This window comes from Varanus komodoensis, unplaced genomic scaffold, assembly GCF_004798865.1.
Source record: "Varanus komodoensis strain SLA01 unplaced genomic scaffold, ASM479886v1 scaffold1, whole genome shotgun sequence".
NCBI classification, from domain to species: Eukaryota; Metazoa; Chordata; class Lepidosauria; order Squamata; family Varanidae; genus Varanus; species Varanus komodoensis.
In genome coordinates, this window is record NW_025335268.1 from 75,939,578 (window position 1) to 75,953,732 (window position 14,155).

A 14,155-nucleotide genomic window follows, 5' to 3' on the forward strand; every position below is an offset into this window, starting at 1 on the left:
GCTCAGCCAGGACATGGCCCTCAGGGGGCAGGAAGACCCGGGCGCCCAAGAGGGCTGTGAGAGGCTCTGGACTGAGGCCCGGGCCAGCCGCCAGGCTGAGCTCGCTGGACCAAAGGCCAGGCTCCCTCGGCAGCCCCGCAAGGCTGGGCTCTTGCCCACACGGCCGCCCAGTGGGACAAGCCCACCTGGGCCACGGAGAGGATGTGAGCGTACACCGTGGGCCGGGAGCGTGCCACTTGCCCGGCCAGCGGTCGGCAGCCGTGCACAGGCTCCCATTAAGCCAGCCGATGGCCTGCCGGTGGGGGCGGGGGGGCTTGTCCTCCGCCCCTCAAGTTCGGGGGCTCCCATTTGGGGAAGGCTGCACTGAACTGGGGCTGCTCTTCGGCCAGGCAAGGCCAGCAGCCCTGGGGTGGCTCTGCCAGGAGTGGACACGGGGAGATGGCGAGGAGGCCCCACGACTGTTGGGGTGGGGTCTGCTGTTCTTCCTCACGGCTGAAGGAAGGATCCTGCGTCCCCGGAGAACGCTTCCCTCGGCTTGGAGAGACAAGCTGCTGCGCCGGAAGAGGCAGCCGAGCCTGTCGCGACGGGGTCCCTGATGCTCGGGTGCCAGAGCGACTCCAGCCATTCGTTGTGCTGCCCCCGCCGGCAAGGTGCTGCTCTGGGGAGCGGAAGGTGAGCTGGTCTGCGGCCAACTGCCCGGGGCCGGCCCCATCCCGGCCTCACCGGCGACAGCCGCCAAGCAAGTCCAACACGCCACTGGAAAAGAGGAAGCGCCTGAGGAGGAGCAGAGTTGGCTGGGAACGGGCTCGCGCCTCCCAAACCACTGCAAGAGCCCGCAGCTACGCAGGAGGCCACAGGCCAGCGACGGGGCCAGGAAATTGCCAGCACGGCTAGTGCGCGGGGCCAAGGACGCTACCGGGGTCAAAACAGCTTCTTTCAGAAAATTAAAGTCTTGCCCAAATTAGGAGAACACGAAGGACCACGGGCGTTGGCAAAAGGAACGAGAGCAGACAGACAGCGAGGGAGGCGACACGCCATATGCTGGCAACGTTCGTGCGACCGCTTTTTGAAGGCTTGCATCCACCAGAGGCAGCTAGAGGAGCATTTGGCCAGTGGGTGAAAGGGGGGCAGTGCTGCGGCGGAGCAGGCTGCAGAGCACGCAGACGGATCCGCTGGTGCTGCTCCCCCCTGCGCCGAGGAGCGCAGTGCCTGCGCCAGGCCAGGCAGACTGGCGGAAAGAACTGCCGAGAGAAGAAACCAGCTGCCACGCATCTGGAGACGCCCGGCTGACGGCAGCCACCCCGCCAGCACCTGGAGTGCTCGGGGACTCGGCCGGCATGTGGACCTGCGAGATGCCGCGTGCCGAGGCTCCCGGTTAACTGTCGAATGACACCACGCCAACGCTGCACCTGCAGACTTCGCAGTCCTGGAGAAAGAGGAACAGTCCTCCGATGGGTCGGCCGCGGGTTAAAGAACAGAGGCAGCGTCAAATGGAGGGTTCCTGCAAGGGGGGATGCAAACGGGGGTCCCGAAGGGTCCTTAGTATTTTCCAACTTGGGCATAAACGATCTGGAGCGGCACATGAGTGGGGAGGTGCCAGCTCTGCCGGTGACCCAGGTTAGAACAAAACGGGACTGCGGGGCACGCGGGTGATGTCAACACGGCAGGAGCAGCCCCGTGCCGCGAGGGCGAAGAGCGGCACGGCGGGGCCGAGGGAAGGGAAGGAAACGCAAAGGGAGACGAAAGTCCTCTCCTCGCAGACAGACGGATGTGGTCTGAGCTGGCAGCGAGTGACCAGGAAAAGGACCGAGGAGTTGCGGCAAAGAGCTCCGCGGAAGTGAAGACCGAGCATGCGGCCAATACGAAAAAGGGCAAATTTTAGTTCTGCAAACTTCACAAAAGTACTGGAAGAACAATGGCTGCTACTGTTCATACTTCCACAGACTCTTTGGTGCCCCCCGATCTGGAATCCTGCCTGCAGCGGCGGTCACTGCATGAACTTACTTAGGAGAACCGGGCTGGCGGCGGAAATGTCCTTCGCAGCACCCTCTGCCTTCCCCAGGGGTACCAATGAAGGTTCGGGGTAAGTTCCACCCCCCGCCCCCAAGTGACTATTACGGAGCAGGTGGCTGCTGCGGCATGACCCGCCCCGGCCCCTTCTTCCCTCTTGCCTGAGCACAGCTTCCCACTCTTACGAGAGATACCTCCGGACAGCGCGGGTGGCAGAAAGGGCCACGTGGGAGGCGCACCCACTGAGGCCGTGGCCCAGGAGCCGTGTCCCCAAGCCCCTTGAAAAGCAGCAGGACGGATGGCCGCTGGCGAGCACCCCGCATCTGGCCGCCTTGCCTGCCTGCTGCAGCCCTCGCGCAGCGCTTGCCGCTCCTGGGAGGACATCAGCTCTAGAGGCCGCAGCACCCCAGCCTCCTCCTCCTCGCCCATCACTCCGCCAGACGACACCTTTGCTCCCTGGTGCAAAGACCCTCCGCACTGAGGAGAACTGGCAAGGGCTGCCACACATCTTCCGCGGTTGCCTCCACGCCTCCCCACGTCGTGCGGAACGGGGTGGCCATCAGGGAGGCTGGGCACCTGCCTGGGCCACAGCCCCCCACCCCCCGCAGCGGCCGGACAGAGGAGTCCTCCCCCGGGAAGGCAGCTGCCTGGGACTGGCCAGGCCGAGCCCCTCGGGGAACACGCAGCCTCCGGGGTGGGAGGCGCCTGCCACTCACAGCCCTGCAGCTCCTGCCACACATGCAGGTGGGCGCCTGCTCGGCCAGAGCCGCCTCGCTCTCCGCACAACAGGCCGGAGGGCAGGGGTGCCGCGGGGCAAGGAGGCCGGTGTGCTGATCGCCTGGAAGCTACCAGCGGTGCCCACCCCTGCCGGAGGCGGCCGCTTGTTTGGCCGTGCCAGGATCTTGCCTGGGAGCCAAGGCAGCCTGCGGCCCAGCACTCCAGCACAGGGCGGCTTCGCGGGATCTGCGGCCCGCCTCCCCCCAGGACTGGCCCCTTCACACGCTGATTTGGACGGGGGAAAGTGAGAAGAGAGCTCGACCTCCCTCCCTGTGGCAGCATCTCGGGGACCTACACAGGGATCCCATGTGCCCCCTCAACCTTCCCTTCTCGAGGCTGAACAGGCCCGGTTCTCAGCCTCTCTCACAGGGCAGCGTTTCCATACCCTGGACCATTTTTGCTGCCCTTCTCTGGACCCTCTCTAATTTGCCTGCATCTTTCTTGCATCGTGGTGCCCAGAACCGGCCGCAGGACTCCAGGGGAGCCTGTGCTGCTCCTCGACAGCATTCGCGAGGGAAGCCGCCCACAGGAGAGGCGCACTGCTTGCCACAGAGGTACCTGCCCTCCTGCTGGAGCACCCCAGAGGGACCCACTGTCCCGGGGTGGCCCAGAGAGGGACCCCAGATTCCTGGGCCTGCAGCTGCTTCCCCACGGAGTTCTTTGGGGCATCAAGAGGTGTGAAGTGTGGCCAGGTCACATATGTGGGGGCTGCTCCAAGCCTAAGTCCACCCGCCTCAGGCCCACGTTCTCTTTGCATGTGGATGGCGCACTCATCGCAGCAACGCTTCCAGGACAGAAGAGAGCAGCTGGGGAGGCTGCCCTCCGCTTCTGCCCCACCTCCCTCCAGCCTGTTTTGGGGAACCGGCTGCCCCATGGCCCCTCTGCCTGAGCACCACCACCTGGGCCGGCGCGTCTGTGGCCTTCACCACCACGGAGGATCCCTGCTGCGCTCAGCCGCAAGCCACGTCATCCCCTCCGCGTCTGTGCCCCACAGCAAAGGCAGGCACAGGCACACGCAGCACCCATTGGGGAGGCCCCGCCCCACAACAGCCCCGTGGCGAGGCCTGAAGTTGCCGGCGCAGGCTGAGGTCCAGATGTCCCTGGGAACGAGCAAGTCCCGCTTCCACCCAGCAGCGGATCGCGGGGCCGCCAGGGGATTCCTCTGAGGAGGATCGCTGGGTGCAGGGCCGGTGTGAAGGTGGCGGGACAGCCTGGGACACGGGGAGGCCTCGCTGGCCCCGGCACCCCGCAGGTGGCTCTGGGACCTCCCCCCCGCCCATGGAGATGCCACAGCCAGATGGCAGCAATGCCAGGGGCCTCCACGTGGTCCAAGCAAACGTGTGATGCCCCCCCAAGGAGCCTCTCGGCTGCTCCACCCCCCACCCCGCCCCAGCCTCCGGCAGGGGCCCCACACGGCTCTCCCCCAGCACACGCCACCAGCGCAAGCATTTCAGGATAAATGACCGGGCGCTGCCATTATTTCTCTCATCGCCACTTTGATCAATAAAGGGAAAGGCTGAATTGCTATCGAGCTGCCGTGGCCGCCTCCCAGCATGGCTGCACAAATTGGAGGCAAGTGGCTGTGGGGGGGAGAGCCCCCCGGGGCAGCCGCGTCCCTGCACCGCGGTGGGGGAGGCCTGCCGGGCCCTGGGCTGCCCTGGCGGGGAGCTGTGGAGGAGGAGGAGGAGGAGGGAGCAGGAGGCCGGCAGCAGCGCTGCCCGGATGCCTGGCCGGGATCTGAGGCCCGGGCGCAGCTCGGACTCTCACGCTACTTGACCCGCGAATCAGCCACTCTGCACCTCCCAGCCAGCAGCAAATCTTCAGCGTGGCAGCGACTTCGTGCTGTGGCCACGCTCTTTTTGGAAGCGCGCTTGTTCCTGGAACCGCATGCCTTGTGCAAGCCGTACGTGGAGGCAAGAAAAGAAGATGCCCGGCCTGCCTCAAAGGACGGGCCTGCCGTTTCTGCCCGGACAGGTGCTGTCCGGGCAAGGACCTTCTGCACACGTCCTTTCTCCCGGGCTCCCTTCTCTCCTTCCCAGCGCTTGAGGAAGAGGGTGGGGCTCCGGAGGGGATCTGCCCTGCTCCCCAGGCCACATGGGGGTGGGGGGCTCAGGCACCTTCCCAAGAGGGCTTCACCCAAAGCAGCCCCGGCAAAGGCCTGTGGGCCTTAACAAATTGCACTGCGGAGCCGGCGCGCCTGCCTGCGTTTCCCCAGGGAAGAAAGAGCCTCCCCCAGCACGGGCAGCAGCTCCGCCAGGACTGCCTCGCCCTACCTGCCCTACGGCGTCCGCTGGGGGTCTGCGTCCCCCATGGGAGCCTCTGCCTGCTGTCCGGGCAATTCTCCACCTCCACCGTTGGGGGCGGGGGGAGGTTATTAACCAGACCCAAGTTAGAAGAAACAGCAGCTCCTCGCTTGGGGGCCAGCTTTGGTTTTTGCTTTTCTGCCACAGAACAGATCAGTAGCAGCTACATGAAACTGCTGGACTTGTGCGAGGCAACAGCCCCCTCGAGAGGGGCCTCAGACCACCAGCGATAAGAAGTCAGGCCTCTCTGCCCCCAACTTCGCTGGCTGGCGAAACACAGGGCAAGGTGGGAGCTGGTCGGCATCTTGCAGAGCCCAGGAGACACGAGGCCTCCGAACAGATACTTTGCTGCAAGAGCCGACACTTTTCCGGCCCTCGTGGAAACCGGGGCTCTTCTGGGGGAGTGCCGGCTGCCCCGCCTGCCCACAGATGGCTCCTGATGCGCGGCAGCCGTGGGCCACGTGGCCCAGCTGCTTCCCCGACCCTGAGGAGGAAGCAGAAGAGGGTGGGCGGCTTTGCAGGGGTGGGAAGCGGAGCTGCTTCGCCCTCTCCTGTCCTAGGACTGGTCTCTTGGCCCTGACCCGGAGAAAGACACCTGGGGCCGGGGATGGCAAGAGAAAAGGGGGGGGGAGTCTGGCTAGGCTGCAGCAGCCCCTCCTGGCCGCTTTTGCTGCGGATGGCCGGGCCTGGGAAAGGGTGGAAGGGCAGCCTCGCACCTCCCCTCCCCTCCGCCGCCTTCCTTCCACAGCCAGGAGCCGTGCACCGCTGGGCCTCGCTGCAGCCGGAGAGGCAGATGTCCCACGCCGAGTGCAGCCTGGGGGCCTGCAGGCGGCCTGGAGCCCCCGGTGCCCTGAGGGAGCGAGGGCTGGCACCATGCAGCTGAGGCGGTGGCTGTGGCCCAGGCCCGGGCCGGTCCACACACCGCAGAGGATGGGCCGGGCTCTCCCTCCACGGGGAAAGTGGGCCAGGGGACTGGAAAGGGGACTGGCCAGGAGGCCCCATTCGTTTAAGGGCAGGCTGGTGCCACCTTTGTCCAAACGGGAGCTATTTAAGGAAGCTCACAAGAGGATGAGGCTCTTGCAGATGAAAACAAGGTGACGCGGCTGTGAAAAGCCGGGTTTCACAGCCACAGCAGGACAACATGGAAGAAGCCACCGGAGCAAAGACGCACGGAGCCGAGCACCAGCCAGCCCTCTGCCGGCCAGGGAAGCCCGGGCAGGAGGTGCCGAAGCCGGGCCAGGCTGCAGGAGGCGTCCTGGGGCGCAGGTCCATCGCCGGCACCCTCTGCTTCAAGAAGGCAGGCGGGCACCCAGAGAAGGCCGCCTGGGAGCCCCACGGCAGCAGCAAGGACGGGCACCTGATCGCTTCCCTGGTTCTGGGCAGGCGCTGGAGACCTGGCGAGCAGCCGGGGAGCAGCTCCAGCTGCTCTGTGCCGGACAGAGAGGCGACCGAACGCTCCGCCTCCGCACGGCTCCCTTCCCGGAACGGCTCTCAGAGCTCAGACCTGGCGCTGCCCGAGTGGCCAGCCTCGGGGCTGGGCAGGCGAGCCGGGCAGCGGGCGGAGGGGCCCCGGCCATCCGCTCCGCACACTCAGGCCGTGGGCTGCAAAGTCTCACTCTGGCAGGCCTTCTGCACCGGAGTCCGGTGCTCACGCATCCGCTTTGTGCCGGCCTTGGCGCTGCCGGGCTCGGCTGGGACATAAGTAACCCGGAATCCATAAATAAGCAAATACATGGGTGAATATTTGCCCCCCCTCAACCAATTCACCCAAGCAGGCTGGTGGGTGGTGGTGGCCGAGTGAGAGCGACACAGGAGGGACCCCCCGAACCTCCCTGCGCTGGGGGGGCCATGCGCAGCAACAGCTGCCCTGCTGGGCTGGCAGGGGACTCTGGGTTCAACCCACGGCCATGTCTCGGAGGGCAGGCAGGAGCTCCAGCCGGGACCCACCTCCCGGGCCAGGTGGAGGCGCAGGCCCTGGCTCGCTGCAAGCGGCCTCCTTCACGCCTGTGCAGGTACCGGCTGTGCACAGGCGGGCTGGCCCTAAATTTAACTCCCACAATAAATAATCAAACAGGAGAAGCAGCTCTCCAGCTCGACTCCTGGAGGACGCAGCAGTTAGCAAAAGAGCTGCAAAGCTGCTGACCTGGCACCGGTTGAAGTGCTGCGATTATTACAAGAAAACGTTTAAATGTGCCCTGGGCTCGGAGGAAAAGCGGCGGTGGCGAATTCCGCACCGCTTTAAGCCGATGACGGATTAGAGCCCGGCTCACACGGCTCGGCTGCCTCGGCCTCCGGCTGCGGGCGGGAGAAGTGTGAAAGTGTGCCATAAGCACTTGGCCCCGGCAGCCTCGAGACCGGGCTAAAAATACAAAGCTGACCCCGTTCGGAAACCAGCGGCTGGTACCAGGAGCGGCCGAGGCCTGGCAGCCACGTCCACGTCCCTTCGGCTTGAAGGGCGGCTCTCCTGGGCGGGTGTCCTTGCCGGGAGGTGCCCCCTCTCCCGGAGAGCCGCACGGTGAGCGGGCGGCTGCGGGAGGGCGCTCCTGGGGCGGGCAGCACACTCGCCAGGCGCAGGCGGGGGGCGCTTCAGGCGCCTGGAGGGGCCAAACAGGAGCAGCTTGGGGGGATGGCAGCCCCTGCCCCAGCAGAGGGGCACCTTTGCCAGGCCACTGAGGGGTCGCGACTGAGTGTGACGGCACCTGCCACGGGGCCCCCTCGGGCACCAAAGGGGGCACGGCATGAGCGGTGCTGGTGGGGGTGCCCATCCCTGTGCCCGGCTCTGGCCTCATGAGCGGGAGCCCCCCCTGCCTGCTCAGCATCGCAAGCCCACCAGCCGCCCTGGTGCAACGGCACAGGAAGGGGGGTGCCCCGTGGGATGGCCAGGGTCAGGCGGGCCCTCCCAGCACTCCACCCCCACCCTCGGGCGCAACAGCCTTGCACACAGTGCTCGATCCAGAGGGCGCACGCTGCAGTGGGGCTGGCCAGACTCTGCGCCCCAGCCAGAGTGATGGGCAGGGATGGGCGGGCGCACAGATGCAGCGCTGGGAAGGAGCGGGCGCAAGGAGAGCCGCGAGCGGGCCCTGACATCGCCCGGCACCCCTCTGGGGCAGCCTGATGAGCCCCACACCGCCCCTCTCTCCCAGTGTCACAAGCACAGCCTTTCCTGTGGGAGCAGGCGGAGGTGGGGCTGACCCAACCCTGAGGGGGGAGCGACTGTTGGGGGGCTTTCCCCTGGAGAGACCTTTCTTTGGGGCAGGTGCTGCTGCCCTCTGCACGTTGCGAGCAGCTCGGCTGCTTCACTGGAGGGGGCGCAATTCCGCCCGACGCTGCCACGGCTGCCCGCTTTGCACGCTCCAGAAGGCTGGAATCACAGGCAAAGGACCGCAAGGATGGTATCTAGTTTGCAGGGGAAGCCATATGAGCAGAGACTGAGGGAGCGGGCCTTTTCAGCCTGAGAAGAGGAGACTCGGAGGGGATGTGTTGGCGACATACAGGTATGTGAGGGGGTGTCACACGGAGGTGGGGAGAGACCTGTTCTCCCCTGCAGAAGAAGGCAGGACGCGCTCCAATGGAGCCAAGCTCAGGGAACCCAGGTTGCATTTAGATGCCAGGAAGCACTTCCTGACAGTTAGGATCCTGAGGGTGTGGAATGGGCTTCCAGGCGGGTGGTTGAGGCCCCATCGGTGCGGGTGTTCAAGGATAGGCTGGACATCCACATGGTGGGCATGTCGTGAGCGGAGCCGGCTGGAGTTGGGGGTCAGACTAGATGGCCCGGGAGGTCCCCCTGACTCACTCTGTTTCTGTGTTTTTGCTGCACCCGAAGCATACAAGGTGCCCAACGGCACCGTGGGCAACACCGATCACAAGGGACGCCACTGTGCATTTGGCCGCAACCAAAGACTAACCACGCCGCATGCGATGCGTTTGCCTATTTCCTCTAACAGAACAGCAAGCCCACCTTCCAGTTCACACGGAGCAGAGCCCCAGCCCCCCGTCCCAGCAGGCCGAGCCGCAGCGGTCTCCTTGCCCCCCCCCCCCCCCACTGCCAGCCTCCTCCGGTGGAGAGCTGCCGGAGCAGCTGCAAGCCCTCGAGCTGCGGGGGATCTGGCCCTCGCCCGGCTGCTGCCGTGACCCCTCTGTGTGCGGGAAGTGTGCAAACAGAAGGGATGTGGCCAGCAGGCCTGCATTTGGCTCTCACACGGCATATTAGTCTAGATTACTGAGATATGAAATGCATCCTGTCTTTATTGAATTTTGACTGAATCAATTGATAGCTTTTGCAGAATGCTTTCGCCACCCAAGAATGGACGCAAGGTGATGTTTACGACGCGCTGCTCTGGGCACGGAGCGGCCCCTGCAGGAAGCAGCCTCCAAATAAACGGAACTAATTAAAACAGACGAGCACACAACTTGTCAGCATGCGGGAACAGGCCCGTGGCTGCAGCACGCCCCGGAGGCTGGAGGCCGGGGCGCCTGGCCTCGCCAGGGAGCCTCGGCCAGTCGTTCCACGGCCCCAGAGCAAACCAGCCTGGGCCCGCCTGGCCAGGCGATTTGCTGCGCCTTCCGCAGCCCCAGCAGCTGCCACCGCCTGCCCCACTTCTCACAGGCAGGCCCGGGGGGAGCGGATCCCCATCACCCCTTCTCCTGGCAGCAAATCGCGCAGCACAGAGGGGGCGGCGGATCAGGCAGCCAAGTGGGTCCCAGTGACCTCGCCACCCCCTGCCCGGAAGTGTGCCCGAGGCCTTTCCCGGGAGCCGGGCAGGCCGGCTGGCCGGGTACCCCATCCTGCCAAGGCCGCCTCTCGCGGCCCCGGGGGACTCCGCCAGTGCGGCAGTGGAGGGCCAGACCGGGACTGGCCTTGGCGAGCGGGGCACGGGCCGAGGGCCCGGCCGAGGACGTGGGTGGGCAGAAGCCCCCTTGAGGGCAGGCCACAGCTCGCGGCCCTCCGGCCCCGCCAGCGCCGGCCACACGGGTCCCGGCCGGGGGCAGAGTCGCGACGCGTGCAGGCGGCGGCCTACCTCGCGCTGCAGCACCAGCTCCTTGGTGAAGAGCGTGGCCTCCTCGCTGAAGGGCTCCCCCTCGTGGACGAGGCCGGGCAGGTTCCGCGCTCCTCGGGGGCACTCGATGCCTGCAGGGAGAGAGAGTGTGAGCCGGGCGCCCCCTGCACGGCCGCCCCGGGGCGCTCAAGGGGCTCGAACGTGCCGCAGGCGAGGCCCTGACCGTGCCCAGGCGGACCCGGGCAGCGGGAGGCGTCTCCGGAGGACAGACGGAACAACAGCAGGAGGGGAGGGAGCTGCTCCTGGGCCCCCCGGCACACAGGCCCCCCACCTCCTCCTGCAGGAGGCCCTGAAGCCCCTGGGGGCTGCAGGGGTGCGAAAGAGGGGGATCCGATCTGGCCTCTGAGCTCCCTGCTCGGAGGAGGGAGGGCCGAAGCAAAGCAGCCAGGGGCCCAGCCGCGGCACATGCACTCACCCACCGACACGGGGATGGGGCTGCGCGGCCCGTCGGGGGGCCCCCCCAAGATGCTCCCGGCCCCCGCACTCCTTGCCGCCCGGGCAGGGCAGGCCTGGGCTGGTGGGAGGTCTCCTGGCAGGCCCACGGGGGAACTGGGCACTGGACCAGCAGCCAACATGCAGCCCGCTTGACTCTGGCACAGTACAAATGTGGCCCGGCCCGGCCCGGGAGGGCCACCCGGGGCCCCACAAGCTGCTCCCCAGGCTGCAGCGGTCGCGAGCTGCCTGCCTTCCTTCGAACAAGCCCCAGTTGCAGGCCGTTCTCCTCACAAACGTTCTTTGCTGCCTCTCGGACAAGCCGCCCAGACCGGCTCTCCAAGCACGCGCAGAGCGGTTTGTTGAAAGCAGTCGAGTGATCGCTGATGAGAGCCCCCCTTATGAGCGTGCCTGGGCCTAGCCCCACGGGAGGGTAGGCGGGCCTCTCGCCTCCCCGGTTGCCTCGCCAGGGGGTGCAGCCCAGCTGCCCCATGTCTGGGAGCTTCCTGCCCCCAGTAGCCTCTCCCGCTGGCCGCATGTCCGTCCCATTCCCAGGATCCGCAAAGCATCCGCCCTCGAGCCCCTTGCCTCCGCCTCCCCCCCCGCTGCATCACAGGACCCTCAGCCACAGCCTGCCCCCACCCGCCCCACGGAGGCAGTCTGCATCTGTGAACCCCGGCTCCTGGCTGAGGAGGCCGGGAGAAGCTGCCCCAGCTTGTCTAGGCACCCTGGAATACAAGCGGCCGGAGCCCAGCGAGCGAGCCGTCCGAGCGAGCTGTCCGAGCGAGCGGAGCACAGGGTTCGATGGGAGAAGCCAAGGGGAAGGCCCCGGTGCGAGATGGAGCCGAACCCCAGCGGGGCGACCCCCACGACTGGGATTCAGCCACGGACGGGCGGGACTTGTCCAAGGAGAGCAGAAGCAACGGGCGGAGGGGTCGCACTGTGGCAGCCTCTGGGCTAAAGGACCACCACCCCACAGGGAGGTGTTGAAGGACAGCCCCGCTGAGGAAGCAGGCGGTTCTGGGACCCTGAGAGACAAGGTTACGTGGGCGCCTGTTTGCATTCCTCGAAATGTGCTAGAAAGGGGAGCTGTTTTTCCCTGTGCAGGGAGACCTTTCTCTGCAGAATGAGGCTTTTTCCACCCCACACCCGGTGGGCCTGACTGGCCGTGGCGGCGCCTGCAGGACTGCACCCCGCCTTTGTGGAACACCCTTTGGCCCCGCTGCCCTTCCAAAGGCAGATGGATGCCCCCCCGAGGGGGAAGGACAAGCTGAAGGTGCCGGATGGCTGCTTGCATGGACGGCAACAGCGTGGGGCGAAAGCGTTCGCATCTCCAGGGCCTGGAAGACACCTGGGGCCCCTTTTGTGCCACTGGCACTGCCCGGCCGAGGGGGCCCTGCAGAGCGCCACAAGGCAGGCGGGAAGGGGGCACGCCTGGCCCCCTCCGTCTGCCAGTCAAGGCGAGGCAGCACTCTGAGCTGACACGATGCTGGATGCATGGGGCTCACGCCTGCCATCGGGGCAGGAAGGAGGTTGTGGGGCAGCAGGGTAGAGTCTCTTGGCCTCGGCACCGGCACAGGTGGCAGCCAGATCGAGGCACACTCCATGCAGCCATCAATCGCTGGCGTGAGGGGAGGCCACGGAGGGACAGGGCAAGCCTGGCGGCAAAGGGCAGCTGGAGGGGACGGCTGCCCCCAGCGGGCACACGGGCCAGAGTTCCACAGGGGCTGCTTGGGACACCACTGCCTGCCAGGGCTGCTGCGGCTCAGCTCAGGTTGCTTCTGGACACAGAACCGACTGCATGAACGAGAAAAGCAGCTGCTACCGAAAGAGCTGAGCGGGTCCCACCGGTGGCGCGCCACCCAGCCTGCAGCTGCGCGTCCCAGCCCTCGCCAACGGTGACCGGACGGCACGAGGCTCAATGGAAGTGGTCCGGCACACGCCCAGTGGCACTCTTCAGCAGCACCGCGTGGGTGCAGGGAGGGCCGTCTTCCCTGGAAGGAGTTTGAGGCGTGGGGCCCACTGTGGCTTGCGCACGCCCCAACAACTTTGTGGGACAGGAAGGCAAAAGGGGGGAAATGAAGAGCAGTCTTCGCTCCAGCCTGAGCTCTCCTTTCCTGTCCGAGCGTGGAAGAGCCCCTCCTGCGCAGGGGCCGTCGCGGCAAACGCCCCGAGGAGCTGCCCTCTCTCCCCACCGCCCGTGTCGGCACAGAGGGCGCCCAATCAAATTGATCCGCGGGGATTTAGGGCAGGCCACGGCCGCGGGCAAACTGCAAGCGAGAAGCCAGAAAGGGAGCAGTCAAAGGCGCCGGTGCTTGGGGCGAGCAAAGCTAAGTGAGCTGGAGCGGGCGCTTTGCTCAGAGGGGCGCGACGTGCTTCACTCCGGAAATGAAAAGCTGGGAAGGAGCCGAGCGGCTCTGATCCACGGCAAGAGGGCAAAGCCCAACCAGACCACACCAGGCAGAGCTTTTAGCGAGCTGGGCAACCAAACCCTCCTTCACATCCACGTGCCAAGAGCTGGTGCGGAGGAAGAAGAAAGCGCACGCACTTGTGTGCAGGCGCTCCAGAGGAAATGGGTGGCCAGCACCGCGGGGGGAGCTGCGGAGGGCCGGAGGCAGAGGGTTGGGGAAAATTGGGCACAGGGGTCAGACACGAAGCAGAAGGAGCCACATGCCGTGACGCTGACGATCTTTCCCTGTAACACGTCTGTCAGGCAGCCAACCAGAAAACGGTCAGCCCTGGCACCGCCGGACAGCCAAAATTGGATCACACTACCTAATTTGCAGTAGAAGTGGGAGAGGCTGTGCTCTTCCTGCCACAACCAGACCAGGTGCAGATTGTGGTAGTGCCCAGGAACTGCTAATATCAAAATCAGCATAAAACCAGAGAAGGCCACTGACAGAAGCACAGTGACAAAATACAGCTTAAACACCATTCCTGAGAAATCTAAAGTCCATGTTAGACAAGATTTCTGTTCGCGAACTCAACCATGAAGCAAAAAACTGTGGATTGAAACCAGAGGCAATCCTGGGGAAGAACGCAAGATGACCTCCCTGCAGCAAAGCATTTCTGGAGCAAAGAAAAAAGGGCTGAGATGGAAGAAACGCTCACAATTGCCAATGACAAGCAAGAGGCAAAGTCAAAGGGGGCAGAAACACAGTCGGAGCCCTGAGTGCAGCTCTCCAGTGACCATCACGTGGAGAGAGCGGCCCGAGCGAAGAGATGGGAGGCAGAGGAGGAAAAGCAGGAGGCTTCTTCCGGAAGATCCAAGATACCAAAGGGAGACCCCAGTTCGGGTTAGGAGTACGCCCAAAAGCAGACCAACGGGCGGGTGCCGGCTGGATGGCACGGGGACCACTCACGGCACAACTGCAGTGAGAGCAGGAAAGGCGTTTCCCCTTCGAATCCGCCTCCGTGCAGGCCAGCAGCTGCCCTGCCTGGGGCAGACGCGCCCTCCCCCGGCGGGGCCTCTCCCGCGGCAGCAATGGGGCGCAGCCCGAGGGGACACCCCCACCAAGCCCCGTGGGCAAAGTGCCAGGCACATGAGGGCCACGGTGAGCGGCTGTGTGCTGGGGG

At 65.7% G+C, this 14,155-nt stretch overlaps 1 protein-coding gene across 1 annotated transcript in view; it reads right to left on the minus strand.

Moving 5' to 3' along the window:
* Window positions 1-14,155, minus strand: part of SND1 (staphylococcal nuclease and tudor domain containing 1) — a 143,750-nt gene that overhangs the window by 37,734 nt on the left and 91,861 nt on the right. The window contains exon 16 of the mRNA XM_044429680.1: window positions 10,109-10,218. Coding sequence (XP_044285615.1) covers window positions 10,109-10,218 — 110 coding nt within the window. The remainder of the gene's footprint in view (window positions 1-10,108; window positions 10,219-14,155) is intronic.